This window comes from Trachurus japonicus, chromosome 8 (assembly GCF_045865225.1).
Source record: "Trachurus japonicus isolate A0001 chromosome 8, Traja_1.0".
NCBI lineage: Eukaryota > Metazoa > Chordata > Actinopteri > Carangiformes > Carangidae > Trachurus > Trachurus japonicus.
Genome location: NC_140914.1, coordinates 16628632 through 16653903, shown reverse-complemented (window position 1 = coordinate 16653903; position 25272 = coordinate 16628632). Strand labels below are relative to the sequence as shown.

The 25272-nt window shown below is 41.5% G+C and overlaps 2 protein-coding genes across 10 annotated transcripts in view; both read right to left on the bottom strand.

Annotated features, from left to right (window-relative positions):
• Window positions 1–394: 394 nt before the first annotated feature.
• iqck (IQ motif containing K) lies at window positions 395–16166 on the bottom strand. Its single transcript, XM_085784281.1, has 10 exons — window positions 16011–16166; window positions 15779–15906; window positions 15537–15687; window positions 15202–15299; window positions 14590–14642; window positions 14358–14435; window positions 14016–14100; window positions 7422–7533; window positions 2087–2218; window positions 395–630 (listed from the first exon to the last, which is right to left on the bottom strand). Exons 1-10 carry the CDS (start codon window positions 16060–16062, stop codon window positions 614–616), a joined length of 906 nt encoding a protein of 301 aa, XP_085640407.1. The 5' UTR covers window positions 16063–16166; the 3' UTR covers window positions 395–613.
• A 1210-nt stretch (window positions 16167–17376) lies between these two features.
• Window positions 17377–25272, bottom strand: part of sun1b (Sad1 and UNC84 domain containing 1b) — a 39552-nt gene continuing 31656 nt past the window's right edge. For all 9 annotated transcript variants that reach the window (XM_085784266.1, XM_085784270.1, XM_085784269.1 and 6 more), the window contains 8 exons: window positions 24712–24803; window positions 24197–24341; window positions 23774–24088; window positions 22630–22714; window positions 21266–21381; window positions 20340–20507; window positions 20140–20232; window positions 17377–19267 (listed from right to left, as the gene is read on the bottom strand). In XM_085784266.1, the coding sequence (XP_085640392.1) occupies window positions 19151–19267; window positions 20140–20232; window positions 20340–20507; window positions 21266–21381; window positions 22630–22714; window positions 23774–24088; window positions 24197–24341; window positions 24712–24803 (1131 nt within the window). In that variant the 3' untranslated portion in view covers window positions 17377–19150. The remainder of the gene's footprint in view (window positions 19268–20139; window positions 20233–20339; window positions 20508–21265; window positions 21382–22629; window positions 22715–23773; window positions 24089–24196; window positions 24342–24711; window positions 24804–25272) is intronic.

Here is a 25272-nt window from a genome sequence, read left to right as displayed (position 1 = left end):
TCTTCACACATAGACTTTCAGTAATAAAAGCAATATGTGTCTCTAAATGCTGCATTTTTACTCATAGGGTGCAGTTAAGTTTGACAGTTTGACAGGGTACTAAGTGCGTTTACAATGTGATTAGATGATTTAAACAGAAGGCAACAAAATCAGGCTATTTTTAGATCATATACTCAAGACAACTGCTTTTAATATGACATCCTAGGTTACTGTAATTTCTAATCAGCATATTCAAAGCTGAGACCTGATATGTTTTACTCAGAAACTCTGTGTGTAAAGATATTCTCCATCTTCACCTTCAGCCAGGAATGACAGCACCAAACTAGTTGTTATCTGGCTTCGCTCTGACAGCCTGGTGCCTAGTCCTTCCTGCTGCTGTGTGATCCAGTTTCATTCAGGCCCATTGCTGCCAGACTCTGTGGAGCTGGCTGCACTATCAGATGTCCTCAGAATGAAATGGTCTGTTTTATCACCTCACCCAGTGGCAGCTGTCTCCCGGGCATCCACATACCTGCAACGGGTGATACATGACCCTCCTCGTGCCTCACTGTGAGGCAGTGTGCATCGGTGACTGGGATGGTCGGGAAAGCCATCCATCACAAGGCCGCCCGTCTCAGTGCTCTGCGGTCACTGGAGAGGAAACCAGAAGTATCCTCTCAGGTACGCTCGGTTCAAGGAGTGATGGAAGTACGCCAGGAGTGCACTTTATTTCCTCAGTTTAATTGACAAAGTCAGGAAAAGACAGTTACAACCTGCACAGCCTTTTAAGTTGGCATGAAGGAAAGCAAAGCACTGCCAAGTCAGTCGAGCTGCATGCAGTCTTTTTTATCCTGAATATTTTTGCAAATCAAATTTCATGAACTTTCCACGGCTGATGCATGACATTTAAAATGATGTTTGATCTCTGCCAGTCGCAGAGACAGACAGCTGAAGATGCCGGACTCAGCAGGGGTGCTACAAAATGTCTAACCATTAGGCAAAATGCCAAAACTAAAAACTACAATTATTGAAACCCTGCTCATGTGGGACTATGCAAAAATATGCTCAAAATATCCAAGCAGAAGACAACAAAAATATCAGTTTTTGATCACGCAAGTGTAGTTTTATTTTGTTGTGTAGTTTTATTATGCTTTATGCATTATGCCATACAACAGACTATCACAATTTCCATATATTATCAAAAGCTGATTTTTTTTTTCTTGCTTTTTCATCTGTATCATTTATTTATAGAGTATGCACTAACATTGAAATATTTATTCTTAAGCAGTGCATAATGTCCAGATTGTATTGCTGAATATAAGATACATAACAGGGTCATTATTACTGGTAATGTAGTGAGATCTATGTTGAATACTAGATATGTCTTTTTGTTCTCAGACACTTTTTCCATTCCATAAATCCTCTCTTTCTCTGACAGGGTCATTTTCTTTTCTGATAAACAGGTGAGGATAAAGTGCTACCCTGTGTGCTGAGTCACCTTCCAGGCCAGCCTCAGTTCCTGACTTGAATGGAAATGCAATGACCTCTTTTGTGGAGAGATATGTTCCACTTAAGTAAAAGGAAATGACGAGTCGAGGAAATACGATTGGTTGTCTTCCTCTGAGCTGATCAGCCAGAGGTGCTGAGAGGAAACATTAAGCCCGTTACAAGAGGTTTCTCTCTCCCTGACAGTATAATATGTGAACCGTGCTATACGGTGTGTATTGGTTGGGTGAGACTCGTAAAAGCAAGTCATCCATCAAAAAGGCAGTGAAAGCAATCAACTAATTAGACACAGATCTCTGACCGTAAATCCCTGCCTGACCATAGCCAACTGATTACAGGCGTTTTTAATGGCTTGTTTGACTGATCACTTTGGTGAGTCTGACATCAACCAATCAGAGTTTAATAGGCTTTAAACACACGCACACAAAAAAAAAACTTGTACACAGAGCTAACAGCACCACCAGTCTACCTCAGGTTGTGACGTCCTCGTAACAACGACGACGCTGCAGTCAGGGGACTTGTCACCAGGCTCTGCATCAGCCAGGAAATCATTCTGTGACGGTTTCTCCCACGTTGCACAGGCTGGGGGTCAGCCACTCACCAGTCTCAGCGGTCATTTGTGCGGTTGGGGTGTGGACCACGGTGCTCTGGGGGGTGGGGGAAACCACTTGGATGGACACATCGGAGTTACCAGGCTGGGGGCTTTCAGGAATATCTGTCATAACTGATCCCACTGAAAAAAAAAAGAATAGCATTATTAATGTTTTCTGTTGTTTGAAGCAGACACTGCTAAGTGTAAAAGAAAATATTTTTGCTTTATTTCTGCCTAAAAGTCCTCTTTTGAAAAAACTGGAGGCTCACAGATTCTTAAGTGTCCTACTGAAACATACATGAAACTTTCTCAATCTTTGACTATTTTGCACAACCTTCTGTAATATCAACAAATCATTTTGAAGTGAAATATTAATTTAATATTAGCTGTGCTAATTCCATCTGTAACCTATGGGCACCTTAAATTCACCAATTAACCTAATATGCGTGTGATTGGACTGTTGAAGCTGGAGACAACACATGCAGGCACAGAGAGAACATGAAAACTCCACATAGCCAGATGAGAAAATTACAGTATATAACTGTTTCTGACACATTTACTATGTTAAGTGTTAACTTCATGACAGACTTCATGATTAAGGTGCTCTGACTCTTTATTTTCATTAACATGATGAGGACAACTGTTCTCCAGGTTAAACAACTGTGTATGGACGTAGTCTGCACTGACGGTAAACATCTGACATGTCAGGCTACAGTCAAGGACAGTCACACGGTGATTCATGAGCTGTTGAGCGCTGCACCTGTCCAATGAGCCATGACCTTTTGACCTCAAAATATCATTGTGTGCCTGCTCTCTAGCTTTACTCTGAGCCTTATTGTTCTTCTCTCCGTGTCCAACCAAATCTGATTTCAGGCTTTGAAACGTGAAAGGGTAGAAGAGGTATCACATGCTGGTCTCCACGGGTCAAGTAAGACAAGTGCAGCTGTCGCTGGATCAACTTAAAGAGCCTGTATACAGCAAGGCGGGGCCTTCCCTAAATATTTCCCCCTTCTACATCCATCTAACTCAGACTCTCTCTACCTCCTCTGTCTCTGTTCCAAACATAGGTCATTTATCAGTGACTTCTGGAGGGCAGTGCTTGCTTCATTACGTCCAATACAACAAGAGGCAAACACAGCAAACAAACTGCAGCTTCAGCACCGATCCCTCCTGGCCTCAATCTCACACATTTCCGGTTCTCTCTCACTCTCATCCATTTCGGATTCTGTTGAAGAGGTCAGAAAATGGTTTCTATTCAGGACACAGTCTGGGCAGAATCTCACATACACTCACACATACCCTCTTACAAACACAAACACACACACACACATAGACATACACATACACACAATCAGCCCCAGGCTCCATGCGAGAATGTCAGGTCAGCAGTAGTGGTGCAGTATTGGTAGCAGACAGCAGCTAGCAGCAGCAGCAGCAGCAGCAGCAGCACTGTGTGGCTGTGGCTGTGGCTGTGGCGTCCCGGTGGAAGAATGTTCGCCGGCCTCGGCCTCGGCTGCAGCGGGCGCCTTTGTTGTGTGGAATGTGTCAGTGTGGAAACAAACCTGTGTGCACGATGGTGTCGCTCATTGTTTGCAAGAAACAAAACCAGAGACGCTACTATGACTATAGCTTGGATCTGCTTGCTGCATGTGTGTGTGTGTGTGTGTGTGTGTGTGTGCGTGTGTGTGTGTGTGTGTCTGAATGGTAGGCACATGAATTGATAGTCTGTCCTCTACAGTAGTTGTACCACAAGTCCTATCAGATCAGCTAAAGTACACTTTGCATTAAAAGCAAAAGGAACCATCATCACTACTGCTACAGCAATATTTATTATTATTTCACTAGCCAGTCATCATACTGCCCCAATGTAGAATTAGTTCAGTACAAAGAACAGTAAATTATGATATGACTAATGTATCACGGTTTACAATATCAGAAAATATATTATTTTCACGAAATATAAAGGTTACGCAATATTTGAAATGAGATGTTATTGGGCTATTGTGTAGTTGTGTCTCAGTGTCTGTCATGAGTATTGTTGAGTCTTATTGTGTACGTGGATGTCAAGTGTAGGGCTGTTTTCGACTAAGGATTTTCATAGTCGAATCTGATTCGTCAGATTTTGCCATAGTCGACTGATCGTCGAACCTTTTTTTTTTTTTTTTTTTTTTTTTAGATAGCAGCAAATTTGCGACTTTTTCCGTTTCAAACAAAAGAGCTAAAACACCCAAAAAATATGGTAGGTGTAAAACAAATACCTTTATTTATTTTCCACACTTTGGATGATTTTTAGTAGCCATTGTGAGCCAGGGTATGCGTTTATGTTACGTTGCCCTGGACAACGCTCCTTTTGCTCGGACTGTGAGTGGCAAAATCAAACATCCCCACAACGTGGTGAAGGATAGCGGTGGTCGTGGACACAGAGAAACCGGGTAAAACATGTAGTATCAAAACAAACGGAGGTCAGAAGGACTCGACAATCCGTACATTACGTTAATCAATCCTGTAACACACACAGTGTGACCGCGGCACCGGCAGAGAGACAGACAGGCTGCAGAGGGACGAGATTACAGCTGTGACTCCCGACACTGATGGTGCGTTCATGACAACTCGGAAAAAAGACATTCTATGTAACAATTTATGCATCGTCGAATCGTCGACTTTTGGAGGTCAGCCCTAGTCAAGTGTATGAACAAGTCAACTGAAAATACATACAAGTCACAACTAGGGATGCCACAATTACTTGTTTTCACAATTAATCGTGGTATTAAACGCCACAATTAATTAATCGTAAAAATTCTTAAATACCGTCACTTTCCAAAAAAGATTATTTTGGAAACACAGAGGCAGATGTGCACAAAAGTTAAGGTAAATGTAAGAAATACTGGTCAATTTACCTAACGTAACATGGTGGAAGGCAGGCTTTTGAAACCGTAAGTTACAGCTTCAAGTCACAACTACGACTTGGTAGCGTTCCAGGTAACCCGTAGCTCGTGTTTTTACCGTCCTGTGAAAGTTCCCTATAACGGCCACTCGTAACTTCCGACCCGTGAACTCGTACCAGATCCAACTGGTATGACTTCACAGGAAGGAAAAACACAAAGTACGAGTTTCCTTGAACGCACCATGAGTTAGCAGCCCCCGCCCTTGTCAGGCATCAATTGGTCCTCGTGCTACGTCACCACATTCACGCGCATCCCTTGGCTGCACACACAGCCCTTCATGCCGTTCTCTCCCCTCATTGGATAACACTTGTATCCCACAAGGAAAATTTTCTCCTTGGGTTACAGCAGAGCAGAGTGACGGAGAGACTCGTGTTTAGGCTGAAATACTTCATGTAAGTGATTGCTGACGGAAAATAGGACTATTTAGGACTTATATTAACAAAAACATTCCACTGATATCTTTAGTCAGATGTAACCTCACAATGTTTTGCTGTTCTGTCAGGTCATGCATGATAAATGTTGACAAAGTTAGACTGTCAGACTTCCTTGATTTTAAACTTTGGCGGCTCTGCCCCTCGTCTTTTTGCCACTCCGTGAGTGTTCTGCAGTGACTTTGACGGTCCTACTGCTCACCTCCGCTCATTTGAAAAAAAAAAAAAAACCTCCGCTCATTTAATTGTGCAACTGCAGTGGGTGATTTATTAATACGTAGTAAGAAGCTAAGACTACCGTTTAAACACACACATAATTTTGAACTCTTTATTAACAGAAAGTAGGCAGATTTTGTATCAAAATAGTCTTTTTATAACGAAAAAAGACATTCTATGTAACAATTTATGCTCAGCAGCCGTGGGCACCCCCATATAGTCAGAATGGTAGGGGTTAGCTTTAGGATGAATGTCACCTAAAATGCACTATAACCTCTACAGGTGAACTTAATTTGACCTTCTCTAAACGTTTGAATGCTCATGTCCAGCTGTTCAATGTTTCAGTACTTCTAACGTAACATTGCTGTTCTCTTACAAGGTGATGAACCATGAACATCACAGTGTGAAGTGTCTCATCCATGAATCCACCACTAAATGTTCTGGTTCAATCTTGGGATTGTTCACGGTTCATGGTCTCTTTTTATCTTTCAGTACATTTGTTCAAATTTACAGTCATCACAGTCACGCAGAGTAGCTGAATCTGGATATTTTAACCATTAATCCATCACTTTTAGATGTTTATTTAGATGTTTATTTTTCCCAGAAATGAACTGTGCCACTGGCCTCTAGTAGCTGTACGGTTATTTCATGGTTACACTACTGATTTGTGGTGAATTTTATAGAAACCCATCCTCTGTAGACCAAAAATCTTTGAAGATTTCATGGTAGTCCATGGTTGAGATATTTCATGATCATGAACAGACCAAAATATAGATGAACTGGAATTCCCCTGAGCTAAAATGAGCATCACAACATTGTGTAGTCATACGTGAGTGAGTTTCCTTTCTATTTTTATAAAAACCTTTTTTTTCTCCAAATTAGGTGAAGTTAGCCACTAGGTGTTTATGTACACTATTGTTACGGTGGTACTGTACTTTCTGGTTGGAGATCACTGGCATAGTAGTGTGTGTGTCCAAGGACAAATTTCTGTCTCTCTCTTTGAGCTCTAATGCAGGTCAGTCACATTGGACATGAGTTTGCATTCTCAGCTGTCCTGTCCCTCTGTCCTTCATGTGTTCACAGAGTACACCCACAACACACACACACACAGACACACACACACGCACAATCAATTTTATGCCTCTCTCTGTCTTCATCTCCCATCCTCTTCGCTCTGTATCTCGTCTCTTTCTTCACACGTATCCTCAGCCTACATCCTCTGCTCTATCTCTGTCACACAAACGCACCCTGAGCCCTGCAGACATTTTCCCTCTCTTCTTCGGTTGCAATCTTCCCTCTCTTCCTCATACTCTCTCTCTCCTTGTCTCTTTTTCTATCTCTGTCACTGGCCTCATTCTCTCTCTCTTCTGTCACCGCTCCCAGAATCCTCATCTCTCTCTGCTTTAACTTCAAAGCCATGCTAAGATGAATGTTGTATCGGTTTCTGTGCGTGTAAGTGTGTGTGTCTGAAACTGTACTCTTCACGAGCTGACACAAGAGCGTAATTGTGGAAATGTGTGTGTAGCAGCACTGTATAGGTTGATATCTATGTATTCCAGTATGTGAATGTTAGAGAACAAAGTGTGTTGGCATCCTGCCTGCTAATCAGCAGCTGTCATTGGCCACCAGGAGAACGCTCGAGATCAATGCTATTATGTTGCAGGCCTAAGGCTTGGCATTTAATGCTACCGATATGAGTGAGTTATCTGTGTGTGTGTGTTTCTGTGTGGGTGTGTGTGTGTGTGCTCTCACCTCGGCTCTCTCGTTGGGCCCAGAACTGCTCAACTGTTTTGGCAATGTTGCGGTTCTCTCTCAGTTTTTTTTGCCACCGACACAGCTCCTGTACATCTGGACGAGCCCTGATCTATAACACACAGAGTACACGTGCAAAGGCAGCACATGCATGAATTCACATTAGCAAACATCATCAATAACTTAATTAAGTTGCAGGCTGACCAGTGCCAGTAAGCCACCACTGTTGTCCAAACAAGCAGTGGATCTGTACAGTCTAACTGTGTAGAAGTTGTCTCTTCATTTTCTCTGTTCAGCCTCTAGTTAGCTCTTTTGTTGTCAGAGGAACTCCCTGTTGTTGTGTGTGTTTGTGTGTGGGCTGCTGGCTTTCCTGAGAGATTACCATACAGACTTGCTGCTTTAGATTGAACAGCTCTCTCCCATTTCCCTTCATTACCTCTTCCTCCTACCACTAACTAATCCTTCTTTTCCTTACGTCTCCCTCCTTCCCTCTTTTCTCTCAGATGCTGTCTCTTATACAAACAACTCATTCTCTTGTCCTCCAGCATGTCAGTGCTTCATCCCTCTCCATTCACCTCTTCACTCTCTTCTGTATGCTTTCCAATGCTTTCCTCCTCCCAAATTTTGCTTTATTACTCACCTGCTTGTGTGGTGATAATGTGTGGTGTAGTGTAGCTATTAGCAGAGAATATGAAGGTGGGCCTGTTACATGTGCTTGGTGATGGGTTGAGGAATGGTGAGCTCCAATAGTTAATTCATGGGGTGTCACGACACCGCAACAGCCCCTATGCTGATGGAAGCAAACCATAGAAATGGAAATGAGGGGTGAGGGTCAGCGGGGCTGGGGGAGCTGGAGTCTGTCGTGTTTGCTCACCATTGTCTGTGTGGCCATTTCGGCTCTGTGTCACTCTCACTGGTGTGCTGCAAAAGCCTCAAACCCACAGTTTTAACGCTTCTGCCGTCAGCGTTGCAAAAACGACAGATATATTTGACGAGACCAAACCCTTGGGATTTATAATAGGTCAGACTTATAGAGACTAAAACAATCATTCTCAGTTGTTGAAAAGCTGGCTTTGTTAATAGACACGCTTTCTACAGGACACAGACAGTTTGTGTGTGACAGCAGGAGACAAAGAGCTGAGCTGAGTGTGTGTGTGTGTGTGTGTGTGAGCATTTTGAAGCCTGTCTGTGTGCATCAGCACAACCGATTAGCAGGGGTGAGGTATTGTTTTGACTGCGGGTGCATGAAGCTCGTCAGAGACTCTGTGTTTAATGTTCTGTATGTGAGTGTATACATTTGAATGTAATTTATAACAACTTATATGTTTCTTTATTCATTCCCCCTAATGCAAATCAATAGTGAACCTTTAAACACAATAGCTTGTTGCTATAATCATCTATGCCACTGCACATGTGATACAGCCTGTTTCACTGTACACGTGAGCCAGTCCTCTCATGCTCTGTCTATGCATGAAGATTGGGATTAGAGTGATTAGGAAAAATTAGCAAGACATTGCAAGGCTGCATGCGTTCACACGTACACACGTATTATTTAACATGCAAAAGCACAACCACGAGCAAATGCACACGTGCTGAAACGTGCAGAAAATCGCACGGCATCACAAAAACACTAAGTAGTGGGACTCAGCCCTCCTCTGTCTCTTAAAGCCCACACCATCAGCAGCACAGGCAGAGCCCCCTCTACACTCAACAACCACGCAGACACACACACTGTGCACGACATGCCCTCCTCGCCCTCTCTCGCGCACACGCTTCAATCCCACTGCACAGCCTTTCAAGCTGCCTTCCGTTTTTGTGCAAAGCTGCCTGTGAGACCGAGCCGCTCTCCCAGTCTCACACTCTGCGGCAGCACAATGGCTTCTGTTCGGACGGAGGGACTGGCTGCTGTTGCATCACCAGCCATACCGACAGGCTACATAAAGACACAGTCACTATAGTCTCTACCCCATCCATCCACCCACCCGTCTTTTTGTTGACCAATTCATCTAGGTTCAACCGGCCAAGCATCCTGTGATCTCATAATGTGCCTCTGTAGATTCATACACCAGAGGTTGCACTGTGGCCGTGCTGTCCTTTGACAGAGCACTTCAAAGTAAATAAGCTAGAAAATAGTCTCAGTATTTCAGATGGAAGTGGATATAAAAAGTGCTGCCTTTGCCGGCCCTTCATGCTATGACCAATCCATCCGACTCTGCCCCTGCAGCTTCTCTGTGGAAGGAGGGAGGAGGAAGCAGAGCCACTGGCCAGTGAACGTCCTGAGAGCCTGTGACATATTTTCTGCATGAGTGTCACCGCTCGTGACCCGACACTGACTTAACACTAGACCTGAATCCAAACCATTCATCTATCACTGTGCTCAGATCATTCAGCTGGAATCACAGACCTACTTCTGCTGTTGGCCATACAGCTCAGTGTATGTGTGTGTGTGTATGTGTGTGTGAGAGAGAGTGTGTGTGTGTGTGTCAGCTCTATTAGTTTATTTCAAGTGGAATACCACTCAGTCCTCTCAGTGCCCTAGTTCTTAACAATAAGCTTGCTGGCCTGTCCAACAGTACTTTTCCTAGTCATGTTGTGACTGTAAAAGGGCTAGTATTTTAGTCACACTGACTTGACAAATAAAGAAAAGTCAAAATAATTATCACCTACTATTTTCACTATCTGACACAAAATTGAATGCAAATCATAATATAATGTTTGAGTAGTTCTGAGATAGAAATGACATAAAAATGACAAAATACTCAAAATACTCTAACCTTTAGAGCATAAGTTTGACAATTTGTAAGTTGCTTGTAATTTGCCTCTGATGTCTGTATGATAAATACGTAGCTATGCTAGCTGCCAGTTAGCTTAGCACGCAAGACTGAGAACAGGGAAACAGAAAGCACGACTCTGCCTCCCAGCTCCTCTGAAGCTCATTTAGTAACATCACATCTCACTTGTTTAATCCAGACAAATACCAAAGTGTAAATACAATACTTTGTTATTTCATGCAGCAGATACAGAATGTCCTATAAGAAAAACAAACTCATAGGTCTTCAGAGTCTGCAGCCAATTATGTGCCACAGTTACATTGTTTGGCAAATAACATGGGACTCAGTTATTTCATTTCAATAGACGTGTGTTAATTATTTTTACAATGATGACAACAAGTAGGCATATTTAAACCACATCAGCTTTTCCTAAAACAGACCAAACACCATGTGTAACCCAACTGTGAACATATGACATCCTTAACCTCAGGTTATTGTTACCAGGATTATGATGATGATGAGGGAACCCCTGCTGCTAGCGTAGGGACAGTTTATCTTTAAGCTGTAGTGGGAGGATGGTTACTCACTGGACTCTCCACAAGTTTCCTAACAACTCATCCTGCATAAAAAACAGAGCGACACAATTTCCCCTTAAAACAGCAAAGGAAATTGTCAGGCTGTTTCCTGTTACGGCCATCTCTCACGCTAAGTCAAACTAATTGGCTGACGACGACTATACAGTAGCTTTGAATTTACAGGATAAAGATGAGAGTGGTATTAATCCTCTCATCTCACTCTTGGCCGCCAGAAAGTGAATGAGCTTAATTGTTTCTGAAAATGTCTCACTCTTCTCTTACATTTTCTATAAAAGAAAACAAACAAACAAAAAAAAAGCACAACACATCACAGACAGAATTGTGATAACTAATGACGCTTATTTGAACTAAGATGGACTTGGTTGGACTGGACTGGGATTTATTATGCTATGTAAGGGTCGTCTATAGCCAGGATGTGGTTAGTGTGTGTGTGTGTGGTATATAAATTGGATAAATGGAAAGTGGAAATGTTTAAGAGGGGAGTCTGCGTCGCTACCTGACCACAAACCTAATATTGACAACCTAAGTGTAATCCTTATTCATTATACTCCAACTCAGCTGACTCAACCTGAGACACCCTGAGAAGTCTTAGTGATCAGTGGTGTGTGTGTGTGTGTGTGAATGTATGTGTGCATTGCACTAGCAGGCATGGATGAATGGATTAGAGTTGAGGCACACAGTGTAAAGAAGATTATGTAATATGTTTAGGCCGAGCAGCTCTTTATGGTTCTATGTGAGTGAAACGAGAGACAATCACATTGTCTGGGTCACAGATGTGAGTCAGAGTGTGTGTGTGTGTGTGAGGCGAGCATGTGTCTGCATGTACCATCTCTGCTGCTGCTCATCTCTACTCCTCAATATGTTTTGATGAAAAGATTTTTAAAAACGGGGCGCTGAAACGCCAATCTATGGAAATACTCTCCTCTCTCCCTGCCTCTTGGCATTCAGTCTGTCTTTCTATCACACACACATTCACACAAACACACACACACACACACACACCCCCTCTGCAGTCAGCGCTGCGTCAGGCAGGTTATATAACACAAAGTGTAAGAGTGAGGGGGAAAATGAGGGAGTATGGAGGGGGATGAGTAGAACAGAATATGATAAAGGCAGAGGTGGGTAGCTGAATACATGCACATCTGTATTATTAATAACAGGCCCGATAAGAAACACATTGAAAACTCATGATTATCATTGGGTCAAATGTGTTTTTCTGCCGTAGAAACTCATATTATTACTATTACACTCACATAAAACCCTTGAAGATATTCTCAAGTACTTAAAAACTTGACACTGGGGCAGATTGTGGTAAAATATAGCTTGTTATTGTTCACATAGATGTTTAGATCTAAGAACTGCAAGATATAATTATAATGCAATAAGACTTTGGTCAGAATGCATTCATCATCGTGGGAGCAAAATAAGCGGCAATACTGAGTCGTCACATGCTGTTTGCAAACATGCGCGCACGCAGTAGACTCACAGACACAAACAGTGTTACACACATGAGGTTTTACAGTGCATCAGTGCTGCACAACAGACTGTTTGTGCTGATGTCCTTGTCTCTGGTCTGCTGCCCACTGCGCTGTTAAACTGCTGTTTTTCTCTCAGCCGAGGTAACAGCAGCCGTGACACACTACAACGTCTGTCAGGACCTCGCCTCAGAGCCTATACCCCAAAATAACTCCACCCTGTGTATCTTAAATAAGTAATGATGCTGATGTGTTTAAGAGGCCCAACCTCAACTTAGGACCCTGATTGTGCTGCGGTTACAGCCTCCCAGAAGCTTCATCCTCCATCTCTCTTCCTATTCCTAGTACCAACTATAGCTGCTGTTGCCAGTGCCGCATTTCGTCTTGCCCCGCTCCTAATCCAAAATCACTCTTTAACATCAGCTTGCCTTTCCTTCCTTTTTGTCATCCATCCATCCATCCAAAAATGTTCCAAAACACAGCCTGAGCTTTATCCCTCCAGATACATCCTCCCATTCTCTCTTTATTGACTCTCCAACCCTTTCTGGCTGCATCTCTCTCTTCTTCTAAATCCCTTGGGGTGCCTGGCTGCAGTGCCATCAGTGGCCCTACTGAAGCTCTCTCTCAGTTCAGAGTAAACACATTGAGAAGTGACGGGCAGCTGACTCACTGCTGCCGCCCCAAGTCAGCAGAGGTCAATTCGATTTTTATGTTCATGCAGAGAAAAAAAGAGGAGGTGTTGCCCCCTGCTGGTATACAGTATATTCTCCAAATCTGGAAACGTGTGCGCGCACATTCAGTCTGTATTCTAATGCACACACCCACAAATTCAATTGCATGAAAAAGCATATTTTCATTCAAGCATAATGCAATTATATGTGACAACACAGCTGGCATTTTTTCCTCTCAATGGTTTGTTAAAAAACTGAAGCTGAATCCTCCCACAAACAGGAAGGAGAAGATAATGATAAGAGCTTCTGGAGAGACAAACAACAACATGACCCCTGTGTGCATCCTTTTACACAATAGAAGACTGAGTTTATCTGTGTGTGTGGAAAAGCTGTGGCTGTTTGCCTCTGGTAGTGTCTGTGCGTGTCTATTTATATCACAGTACAGAACACTTCAGACCACAACGCCCACACAGGAGGGAATTAAAAGCCGGGCATCACTGATGACATAATCAAGCTGCTGAATGAAAATGCAGTCCCCATGGAAGAGGGGCTTTTCAGCGAGATGGAATTATACAACAACACTGTACTGTGGGCCAATGCACAGAGGGCACCTATTGTATCATTACTGACTCATACACACATGGACATACACACACTCATACACACATGGAGACAGATTCATTGTGGTGTGCGGGGTAATTGCAGGTTTCCCGCCCTCTCTGACCCCAAAAACCAATATTCTTAAATCAATCTGAGAAGTTCAGGAGGGGGTAATTAGAGTTGACAGGACAGATTGGCCCAGGGTAAACATTATATGAATATATGCAGTTTAAAAATCATGGTAATGTTATTGACTTCCAGATTTAAGCATTTGCATTCCCTGTTATGTTTTTAATTTTCCTTTTTCCTTCTTCTTTTTTTTAAAACTTTTGAATTAATGTGTCTGTTAAAGTTTCTTTTCTTCACTTTTCAAGGGTTTTTATTAACTCTGTTTGTCAGCATTCCCAGCTCTAGTGCAGCTATAAAGGGTTAGACAGAAAGCCTGTAAACATGATTTTGCTTCCAGTCACGTCCAGTGTACCTTGTATCCCCTCCAGAAAGCCTGGATGAGCAGAGCAGCCTGATCCTCACTCAGCAGTAGAAACAGGGGGGTGGGACGTCTGGGACTTCAGATAGAGAGAGAGAGAAAGAAAAGACAAGGCAAGAGTCACTAAAGGCAGCATGACTACATCTGCATCTTTGTATAGTTAATTCCAGTTAAATGAATGCTCTTTTACATTTTAAGACAGTGGAGATGGGAGAGGAACGTGGTGACCAGTCTGTATTTCTGATAAAGCATTGCAGTTTTGTTCCTTGACAAACAATGATTTACCAGCTGTATTATATATGTATGAGATAGAAGACAGGTTGATGAGACACTCACTGCACGCTGAGCCAGTCCTTGACAAAGGGGATGTTATGGAAGTTTACTGGGACCTGTCTTTGCCTGCGGGGGTTGTGGCTGAGGATAGAGGGAGAGCGTGAGAGGATAAAAGCACACGACACACACAAATTTTCACATGCAGCACTTACAATGTGATATTTGAGAGAGTTAATGGAGTACAGTGGGTATTTCACAGTAAGAGGAGAGTTGTTGAGAGAGTTTAAGGCCTTACTTGTAGAGCCACTCAGTAAGGAAGTCACACGGGTTAAATGCTGTTATTTTTCTCTGCAAAGTAAAACATGCCACGTAACATGCAGATGAAGTGGTTCAACACCACTTGGTCACATTTCACAAATAACAATGTAAAAACACTTTATTACAAGTTAATAATACCTGCATTCAAAATCTCACAAATAGTTAAAGCAAGGGCAATTCAGTTTTTGTATTATGTGATGACACTGTATTGTCGGATTACTATTACTGATTATTTAGTGATTTAACTGGCACAGTTGGATGAAGTGAAGCAAACTTAAACTACTTCATATACTGCATTAATTGGTGATCTTGCAAAATATCATGTGATCAAATGATCATCTTATAGCTAATAAGATGATCATTTGATCACATGATATTTTAATAATAACTGCAGAAAGAATGTGGTGACAATTACTAAACAAATGAGTGCCTGTTATGAAGACCAGAAGATGCATGTTTACTATTCAATTATTGAACGGGACATAGCTGATAAAAATTCCTTTGATTTCAGGATTTAAATTAAGTTTTCATTTCAGCAGTTGCTTATGTTTTGATAATTGATTGGATGTTGATCAGATGAAACTCAGACCTGGAAACAACCATGTTTCTGAGCCTCTCTCAGCAAAGCCTCCAGCCCAGGTAACAACACCGAAAACACCTTCCTCTCCATAAAAGAGGTGACAGGACCTGACACAAACACAGAAACACACCCACACACTCAGACATGCAATACATGGACAAGAATAGGCTACCACAGACATTTTTGTTCAAGCCACATGAGCAACTGCCCAGGGGCCTCCGACCCTTTGGGGCCCTAAACAGTTTGGTGTGAAGTGTTTCATTCATCAAAATTGCTTTAATTCCTTGTTTTTCCAAGTAATAACTACAATAAGGAAACAAATGTCAACACTGTTACCTTCTTACTTTTATTAGTTTGTGGAGATGATGTACTTTGGGCTCCTGACAGGCACCTCTGTCTCGGTGGAGGAGGTTTTCCTAATAGAGAGTAGCCAGCGAGAGCAGGGTGGGAAATAAGAGGGTCAAAGTCTCTCAGAGGATCAGCATCCACAAACACCTGATGAAAACCAGAGACAGTCGTTATCACTTCAGAGAGACATACAGCAAAACAATGTGGTAGCTATAATGTTGTAGACTAGAGAGCTGACCTTGGCTGTGGTGAGTCCATAGAAGACTGGGGAGTGTTTACTGGCGCTGTACTGGGAGAACTGGGTGCTCACTGAGCTGCTGTCTGTCCACACAGCACTGGGAGGACTGGGCTGCTCAGCTTCATATTCTCCCCAAAACACATTGAACAAAATAAAATTGGCTTTTTTCTTCTTTTCTTTTTTTCTTAATTCGCTTAATACGTTTAAAATGGTAGATACATTTTTGTCTTACCTTCACACACTTGTTGCCAAAGTGATTTTTTGTCGCTGATTATCTTCGCCATTGCTCTACTCGTGTTTTCCAGAGGTCGTCAAGGACTCGTTGGTTGCCAAGGAAGTAGCGATGCATCATTGTCCACCAACTTCCGGTATGAACTCAAGCTAAAACAATAGACTGTAAAGAGGCTAAAACAAAAAGGGGAAAAGGAAAGACTAATACTAGTTGAAGTGGAGATTAATATGGTATAAACGATCAAAAAAGGATAAACGGACACATCCTCGGTCACATCATACTATCATAACGTTATTGGTTGCGTAAAACGGTCGAAAACATACCTGAGCGGTGCAGTCCTACTTTCTCCTGCTGTCCATGGTTTTATGATAACGTGGTGCTTTACATCCACGGTCACATTAACAAAGTTGTATTTTTTTCTTGAGCTGCTTTCCCCAATAAATTGAAATATTTTCCAGTCGAGCTGTTTCCAATGTAGAACAAAACAATCTTTTCAGTTCCTATATTCTCCAGTAGGGAGCAGCAGATGACTGGCCATTGATAGGCTACTATGTTCAACCTTTGCTGAGTTGGTCAGATAATAAATTATGGCCACGTCTGTATGATTTTACATTTAACTGACTGTTTACAGAAAAAAACTTAATCATCTGAGGCAAATATTATATTTTGTACAAGACTTTTATGTAATTTGTATAGTTTTTGACAACATGAGTAGCCTACTTGTGTAGATTTCTGATGATGCGTTTACTATTATCTTCCTTAGTAAGGTAAGGTTTTGAATGTAGAACTTTCCACAAAGATTGTTTATCAGTCACAGCATTTTTACTTTTAATCTTAATTGGTTTACACACGCAGAGATATACACATTCTAAATTAACATTTACTGCATTAGAAACTCCTGGCCATTGTAGCAGAATGTGTTTTTATACTTGTGTAAATGAAGTCGCCTCAGGAAAGTCTGTAAATGTACATTTTTTAACGTATAAGGGGTTTTTCAATGTGTGACTCGACTTCAGAGAAACGTTTGGTCTTTAGTGTCTTCCACTGGGATCTCTGGCTGATGCTTGCTATAACAAGGGGTATGTTGCAATTTCTGGGATAAATTAAGGATTAGGTCAAGTGTTGTATATTTGTGAATGTTGTAGTTAGAGGTGTGATGAAATATATTAAGCTGTATCAGTAAAACAGTTTGATCAGATCTGTTATTGTTGGCTCCAAATAGAGGATCAGCTACAGAAAGCAACAAACACCAGTATCACTTAGTAAATGGATTATTTTCTAAAAATATATTAAAGCATAACACAAAGCCTCTGATGAAAACGGCACAGTGATATTCTCTTGCCATGATTACATTATTTAGATGAGGTTCTTCAAAATTAAAGTCTTTATTGGAATATATTCCAAAGCAGTTAAGTCATCTCATGACTGAACAAAAATAGCCATTTATCTTAAAAAAAAAAAAAAAAATTCCCAAGATGGTTCCAAAATGCACTGAACAACTTTTCACAAAATATACATTGCAGTAACTCATATCTTGAAGGAACTAACTGACTTGTTAATAAATAAGATCGTGAAGAAAACATATTTTATACATAACATGTTAGACTTTCCCATATTTGCAACTAAAACTGGTGACTACACACACCCCGACTTTAAACAAATTGTGAAAACCTGTGCCAAACATTTCTCTAACAAGTTGTAGCAGTGCATCCTCTGACATTATTAACCCCCCAAAAACAAAAACAAAATAGCAAAACAATTCAATGAATAACGATAAAAATAATAGTAGCAACACAACAATTATAATGATAATAACAGGATGATTTTTTTTTTATAAAGCAACACTGATAAAAGCAGATATTATAAAGGACCAGCTATCAACAATAAAATATACAGATTACATTCCTTCAGGGTTTCAGAATAGAGGGGGCCCACATGAGGACGTTTTTAACTGAGCTAGAGGGACACGGAGAGTCTCCTCTTGGTAGAAACAGAAAAGAAAAGAAAAAAAAAATCACTCTTGTCTACAGAAGTTATATTATTTAGTTTTCAACATTGATTTGTACGTTTGAGATCCACGCGCAGGACTCAAACTCGCATGTAAAACCATGATGCATGTAAAGGTTACACAGTATGCTTCTTGAAGAGTCACATGCTAGTGTTAATCCTGGAGTCCATCCATAGCCATACATATATTTTGTCTAATGTACATAGCGAAGAGCTCCTCCTGACGCTCCCAACACAGAGAGTGCAGGTCAGTGGTTATATAGTGTTGCTGTGTAGTTAAAGGATGACTTGCATTAAGTCTCCAATAGAGAAAACATTCAGAGTTTGTCCATAGGCAGCATGTTCAGTTCCAAAACAAAACAAAAAAAAAGGTCTTAGTTATGTATGTAGATGCATTATGCCTCAAGCCTCGAGTGTTGTGAACCTTCATATGTCCAGAATAAACCTGCTGTGAAGAGTGCTCCAGTCCAGCAGGCCGTTCACATAGCTCAGTTAGGTTCACTTCACTGCAGAGACCCGACAGCAACAAAAGGGAGGAACATGCCTGGACAGCGTCACAGAAAAAAAAGGTGCTGTGGCTTCAATCCTGAAAATAGTACTGTCGACTCTACCGGTAAAATAAAGCTCAATCCAGATGATCATAAAAAACAAAATCAGACCAAGATACAGTGTGTGAAGAAATGATGGAGATGAGTCTGTAATCCCCCATTTCAAGCATCCACCTTCCTGTAGAAGTGGAACGTGCCAAGAGGGGGGATGGATTTGTCCGCTCGGTGGAGCCTGGTGCCCTCATGGGCTAATTCAGTGCAAGAGGCCTTTTACAAAAAGGGGACCGGTACTTTTAGCTTCTTCCGTGGTTCAATTCTTCCTCTGCAACACCCGACAGTCCGCATACAGACTTTTCTTTCGATTCGATTCTTTCAAGGTTACAAAACATGTTCATGATTCAGTCTGGGCACATTCCTTTAACAATCCACAACTTCTGTCTTCATCATGGCTTTCGTACAAAAACATCCACATACAAAAAATGTCCACAAAGTAGCACCGAGTCCCCTCCATTTTTAAGAAGTTGGCGAGAGCTATGTACAGGATTGGGTGATATGTCATATATGAGTGGTATGGTAGTGGTTGGGTCATTGGGGCCGAGGTTCTCCGTGGACTCTGAAGCGGTACATGCAGGTGTACTCTGGGTGACCCCAGTTAGACAGCACCCGCACCTCTATGATCTGGAAGGTCTTGTCATTCTTCTCCTGAAAATTAAGAGGAGACAATAATATATTCAGCACATGGTCACAGACATTGATCTGACATATATCTGACTTATATGACATATTGCATTGAGGTCTGGGGAAACACATACAGAACAAATACAAATTCTATTTTTTTATCGCAAAAAAAGGCTATAAGAATCATCAGTAATAAACCTTTCCGTGAGCCGACCAACTCACTATTTAGTCGCCTGAACATTTTGAAATTCAGGGACTTAGTTGATTACATTACAATACAAACCATGTACAAAGCAAAAAATAAACTTCTTCCTCAAGATATCCAGAATCTGTTTAAAATGAAGGATTCCAGTTATAACCTGAGAAGACCACTATTATTTGAGAAACCAAAGACTCGAACTACTGTAAAAAATCAGTCTTTCTGTTCGAGGGGTTAACATCTGGAATAATTGTCCTGAAAATATTAAATTATGCTGTACTCTAGTCAGCTTTAAAAAACTTTATAAGAACAACATCATTTCTCGTTACAGTATGGAAAATTAAGTTCAATGATTTTGTACTATTTTGGGTTATGCGCTGTGTACAATTCTTTATTTTGTTGTGATCAGAAATTTAAGTGTACTGATTAATTTCAAATGTCTGTGATCTGATCCTATTGTATTAATGCGTATATATATATATATATATATATATATACTGTATATATATATATTTTTTTTAAGGTAAAAGGGGTAGGGGTATATAAGCTTTGGCTTCAACCTACACCCTTTCGGTTATATAAGCTTGATATACCGAAATAAATACATTCATTCATTCATTCATTCATTCATTCATTCATTCATTCATTCATTCATTCATGTTTATCTCTAATAGTTCAGAGATTCCTCAACAGTTACCATCACAGGGAAAGTTTGCAGGGATTCCCCATCTTCCTGGTATATGTACTGCCCCAGCATCTTCCCTTCTTCTTGGTACTCATCATCTAGACCCTGAATATAAACAAACATCCAATGAAAAAAAGAGCCATCAATCATAATGCCTGTTTTGAGTTAGCAAGGGCCGGGCTGTTAAGGTGTCGTGCCGCCATGTTTCTTACAAAAACAGTGAAGTTGCGAGGAGCACTGGTGATGTTTCCAGTTGGGGATAAGGCCTTGGGGATGTGCTCCACGCAGAAGGATGTGGGCAGGATCCTCAGGGACAGCCGGATCACCAGATAGCCCTGAGAGCCTTTAAACGCCCAGCAGTTACCGGGGTAAACATCAGGCTGAAGAAGGGAAGAGAGGGAACAAGACTTAGAAATTAATTATGTCCAAACATAATCCAGTTCAAAAAGAAATACAAAGAAATTATTTTCAGTATGTACAGAAATGAGGGTGTCTGACAACCACAAGGTGCTTATTATTATTTATTTGGGTATTATTTACCGACTTAGTTTATTTATTGCTCGGTTCATGTTACTTTCAGTTTGTCTTTGTATGTATGAATGTGTTTGTATATGTTTTTATATGTATATGACTATATAGAGAGATAAAGACTAGTAATCATATGTTAGAATAAATCTATATGTATATAAATATAAATATAAGAATGTATTAGAATAAATCCAGTTAAATAACTCATAAATTAACTTACTGTATAGATTATAATGACTAGATATCGTGATAGATAAATTATGAATAAGGGGTGGGAGTAAATAAGCTTTACTTCTTCCCACTCCTTTTCGGATATGAAACAAACAAACAAAACAAAAAAATCAAATTACTTTTATTTTCATTTTATTTTATTTTTTTTATTATATATTTTTTTTTTTGTTCATATGTTGTTTTTGCAAAGTTTTTATATGTTATGTCTGTCCATTTCTGTATTATGTTTTATTTCTTTTAACATGTCCGAAATAAACTTAAACTAACTAACTAACTAACTAAAATTATTATATTATTATTCAAATATGCTTCTCCACTCAAGATCTAACTTGTTTCCATTACCAGAACAACAGAAATATCTCTTGGACATCATGCTCACCTGGATGACAACACGTGGAGACTGGGAGAAGTACCAGAGTGGCAGGCCAAACAGACTCATGAGGGCCGTCTTGGTCTCATATGTCTCAGAGCAGCGGGTACTGAGGATGCTGCCACCTGCACACGCACACACACACACACACACACACACACACACACACACACACACACACACACAGGAAAACAGGAAACTGTAATTACTTTGAAAGGTAAAACCATTTCTGGAGTCACTGATGTGTCTGTGCGTGTTTGCCACTCCACTTTTCAACACAGCTGCAGGACACGTTTGGGAATTTATGGTTTGGGGTTTTATATACACTGCAGATTCTGTGATTATACATCTGTGGCTTCAGTGCCTCTATTATCTACCATCTAATTTAAAACGCCAACAGTTCAGGTACACATTCTGCTGCGTTACGCTACTAGAGGAGCAGACTTTTTGATTTTCAGGCTTCTAATCTTCAGCTTCAACCACTTCATCAGATTTTCTACTGGAGCCACAGAAGGCTTTATACAACTTTTCCCCATATATGCTGCAGTAGCGCTCAAAATCTAATCTAGCATGCAATGTTGTTTAACCACTAACCTTTTATATAACAAAGACTTACATTTCTGCACTTTTTGCAGCATCATTAGAGCTACACACTCACAAAATAGACATCATTACTTTGTCCTGCCTCTGTAGCACTCATCACCTTCACCCCATTTAGTTTGGCACAACCATTTATAATAACAATCTTACTGAGATCGGAAATGCATCACACAGCAAAGTCCAAATCATTTAGTAACGTTGATGATGAGATGCATTCAGCTCAGTGACTGACTGATAACATCTCATGTTTGCTTTATGGTACTGAATCTGAATATTTTATTATTCGATTATAAAGATAAACCACAAATTCATCTGCTCACCAGTTGCCTAAGGGAAACTTTGTACCCACTGATAAAGGTGCTGTGATTTATTTTGATGCCGATGTTTCTCTCTATTTATGAGATGTGATGGGAAATAAAAGGGGGTGGGGGGGGGGGTTGGAATGATGCAATTGTCACTGTAATTATGAGGCGTGTCTGGGCTGCCAGGCACCCAGAGGGTCTCCACGTCTAAACTTGTTGTGAATTCATTCTCCCGTGTAGGTCAACAGACTGCTCAGTAGCAGACATGACAATAGACCCTGAGCTTTTTCCATTAATACCCTGTTGTCCTAGAGCCTGCCTAATGCCTGCACCCTCGTTATGTAAGAGACATACATTCGAGCACAGTGCTGAGTCGCGGAAAAGCTATCTTGATAATCCCTTTCACACACTGACTGGTGTGAAGGTCTGGGGTGGACGGGCGATGAGATGAATGTGAGGCTTGCTTCTTACCACCAGACTCCAGGGCGTAATCCACCAGGCCTGTTCGATCCTGGGAGTAGAGTCTCAAGGCGTTCTGGACGATCAGCTTCACTTGCTGTGGTAGAGACCACAACACAAGAGTTACAGTTAAATAACAGCCTCATACACATGGGAAACAAAAACATTAAAAAGATCATCTTATATCATGTGATTAAGATGGAAATCCACAGTGATGATGATACTGACATTCCTAAGTGTACATTCATTGGGTGAATTCCGATTCTCCCCTTAGCCCTAGCCCTTGGCCCTAACCCTTCATTTTGCGCGTCCACGTGAAGTGGTAGGGGTGTCCCAATTCTGGTTCAGACGAGGGTTAGACGAGGGTTCCCAGAATGCATCTTGCGGCAACCGGCAGCTGTTTTATTTCTCACTGTAGCGCTGTTATTACGTCATTTTGTTAAGTTTTAATATTTTTTCATGCAAGAAAGCAGCTGTTTAGATCCCCAATGTGAGGTCGGTTTATCCACATGAGGCTGTTTAGACGTTTGCTCCGATGTTTTTCGGAGAAGTGAAGCTCCACGTTGGAGCCTCCACCTGTGGAGCAGATCACGGAGACACCACCCCGTCCGGAGAGCTCGTCAGCCGGCCAACCTCCCGACCTCGTCCCGGTAGAAAAGACGACCGCTAATTAACTTACCCGCAGGGTTGTAAAGGTTTACCGCCGCGTAGTTACATTCTTTTTAGGAGATAAATGCTGGACTCATTGATGAAATGTAACAATTGTCGCATTAATTTGTTTGAATTAAAAGTGAAGCTTCATGTGTTTTGGACACAGAAGCAGCACTGCCTGGGGGATCTGTAGCCTACTTACAGAAATAACCACATTTACATCAATAAATAAATGTTTTACAATGAACCGATCAGTCTTCATTAAATTTTATTTTATTTTATTAAGTTAACGTGGTTCTGAATAGAGGATTTGTGGCACAAGCTCGACACGTCTGCTTATGTGAAAGCCAGCAGAGACGACTGATGACGCATGTGATTGTTGAAGTGGTGTCCCAATTCGTAGGGGTTCCCTACACCTTGTAGCTCCGTTTCAAGGGCGAGGGTTAAGGGCTAGGGGTAGGGGTAGGGGTAGGGATGAAAAATAGAATTGGAATTGGGCCATTACCTCTTCTGTCAGTCCCTCAGCGAGGGCGGTGTGCTGCACACTCCCAGTCACTGCGTTAACGATGGTCTTGGCTTGAGTCTCGGCCTCACCCAGGGTCTGGGCTCGGCTGAGCTCCAGCTGCAGGGAAACGTTTCTCAGGATGCTCAGCTCCAGAGCAGCCAGCGACGCCTGCAGGTCGGGTGTGCTGACGTAGCGCTGGGAGAGCCAGTGGATCAGAGACTCGGGCACCTCACCCCGCTCCTCTCCTGACCCACCACTGCCAAAGAACAGAGCCTGCAACTCCTTACGCACCTGTGAGGACACCTCGGCTGTGATCTGGGAAAGAGATACATAAAGAGAAAAGGATTAAAGTCAATTGAAACTGAATAGATCAAAGTCTTTGCAGAAGTGGCAGATTGAGTTGATATTATTTGTGCTACTTACTGTCTCGTGCAGTGTGTCCAGCTGCTCACACTTCCCTTTGCATCCCACAACGCCCTGCAGGTCCTCCCTGACTTTACCCAGCTCCAGCTCAAGTCTCTTCACCTCCGCTAGCAAAGCATCATGGTCCTCCTGGTTTACGCCCACACTGAGTGAAAGACAAACAACCCGGTTCAAAAACAGCTTTTTTCCCCACTGCCATCAGGCTACTGAACTCCACTCATCTCCAAACTCCGTCTGTGTTAAATGTATAGTCTGTATGTAAAATGTCTGGTCTGATGTTGATGTCTGTTTATGTATGTCAAATGTATAACTGATGTCTGCTGCCACACAGTACTATGTGCTGCTACTATGATGTGCCGAAAGCAAATTCTGCCGACTTGTTGTGCAGTCCTTAATAAATGAATTGAAGACAGAATAATGTGAGCTGTCACAATCTTGGATGTGATTTGTACATTTAAAAAAAGATTAACTACCAATCCATGTTTGACAGTTCATTTCTTCTGTTGTTTCTGTACCTGACAGGAGCTGTGTCTGCTGCTGAAGTAACAGCTTCTTTCTCCTTTTCCTCCTTCTCACGCTCATAGTGCTGCTGCTTCTGCTGCACCTCCTAAAAACACAGATCCCAGATAAGCAACACTGATGGTAGACGACATGAAAAAGCAAACCTTTCACTTTCATAATTCAGAAAAACTCTGACTAATAAGTAGTAGGCACGTCTGGAATGCCACTATAGCTTGTCAATTTTCACAATGAATTCATTTCAAATAAACATTTAATACAGCACAGCTGTTCCTCTGTGTACAGACTTGGCACTAAAACAGCCAGAGCTACCTTCATACCCATCTCGTCTGTCCTCACCTGTCTGAGCGTGCCAGGATATTTTGTCTTCCTAAGTTTATTGTCTTTATGATCTTGGCACATGCCCCATCAGTTTTCTGCCAGTCAGCAGTGAGCTCATGCTGCAACTGCCTTACATCTTTCATGTATTACTTTTATGATAGATTAAGAATTATTGTTTGCTTTTATGATTCATCTTCTTACTTTTTTAATAGGTAGCACTGGTACATTTATTCTGT

Coding starts and splice junctions, on each gene's coding strand:
- iqck (XM_085784281.1), bottom strand. CDS start 16,062: ATGGCGAAGATAATCAGCGACAAAAAATCACTTTGGCAACAAGTGTGT. Junction 14,643..15,201: donor AGAAACATGGTTGTTTCCAG/GTCTGAGTTTCA, acceptor TTTACTTTGCAG/AGAAAAATAACAGCATTTAA. Junction 7,534..14,015: donor CTTTCTGGAGGGGATACAAG/GTACACTGGACG, acceptor TGTGTGTTATAG/ATCAGGGCTCGTCCAGATGT.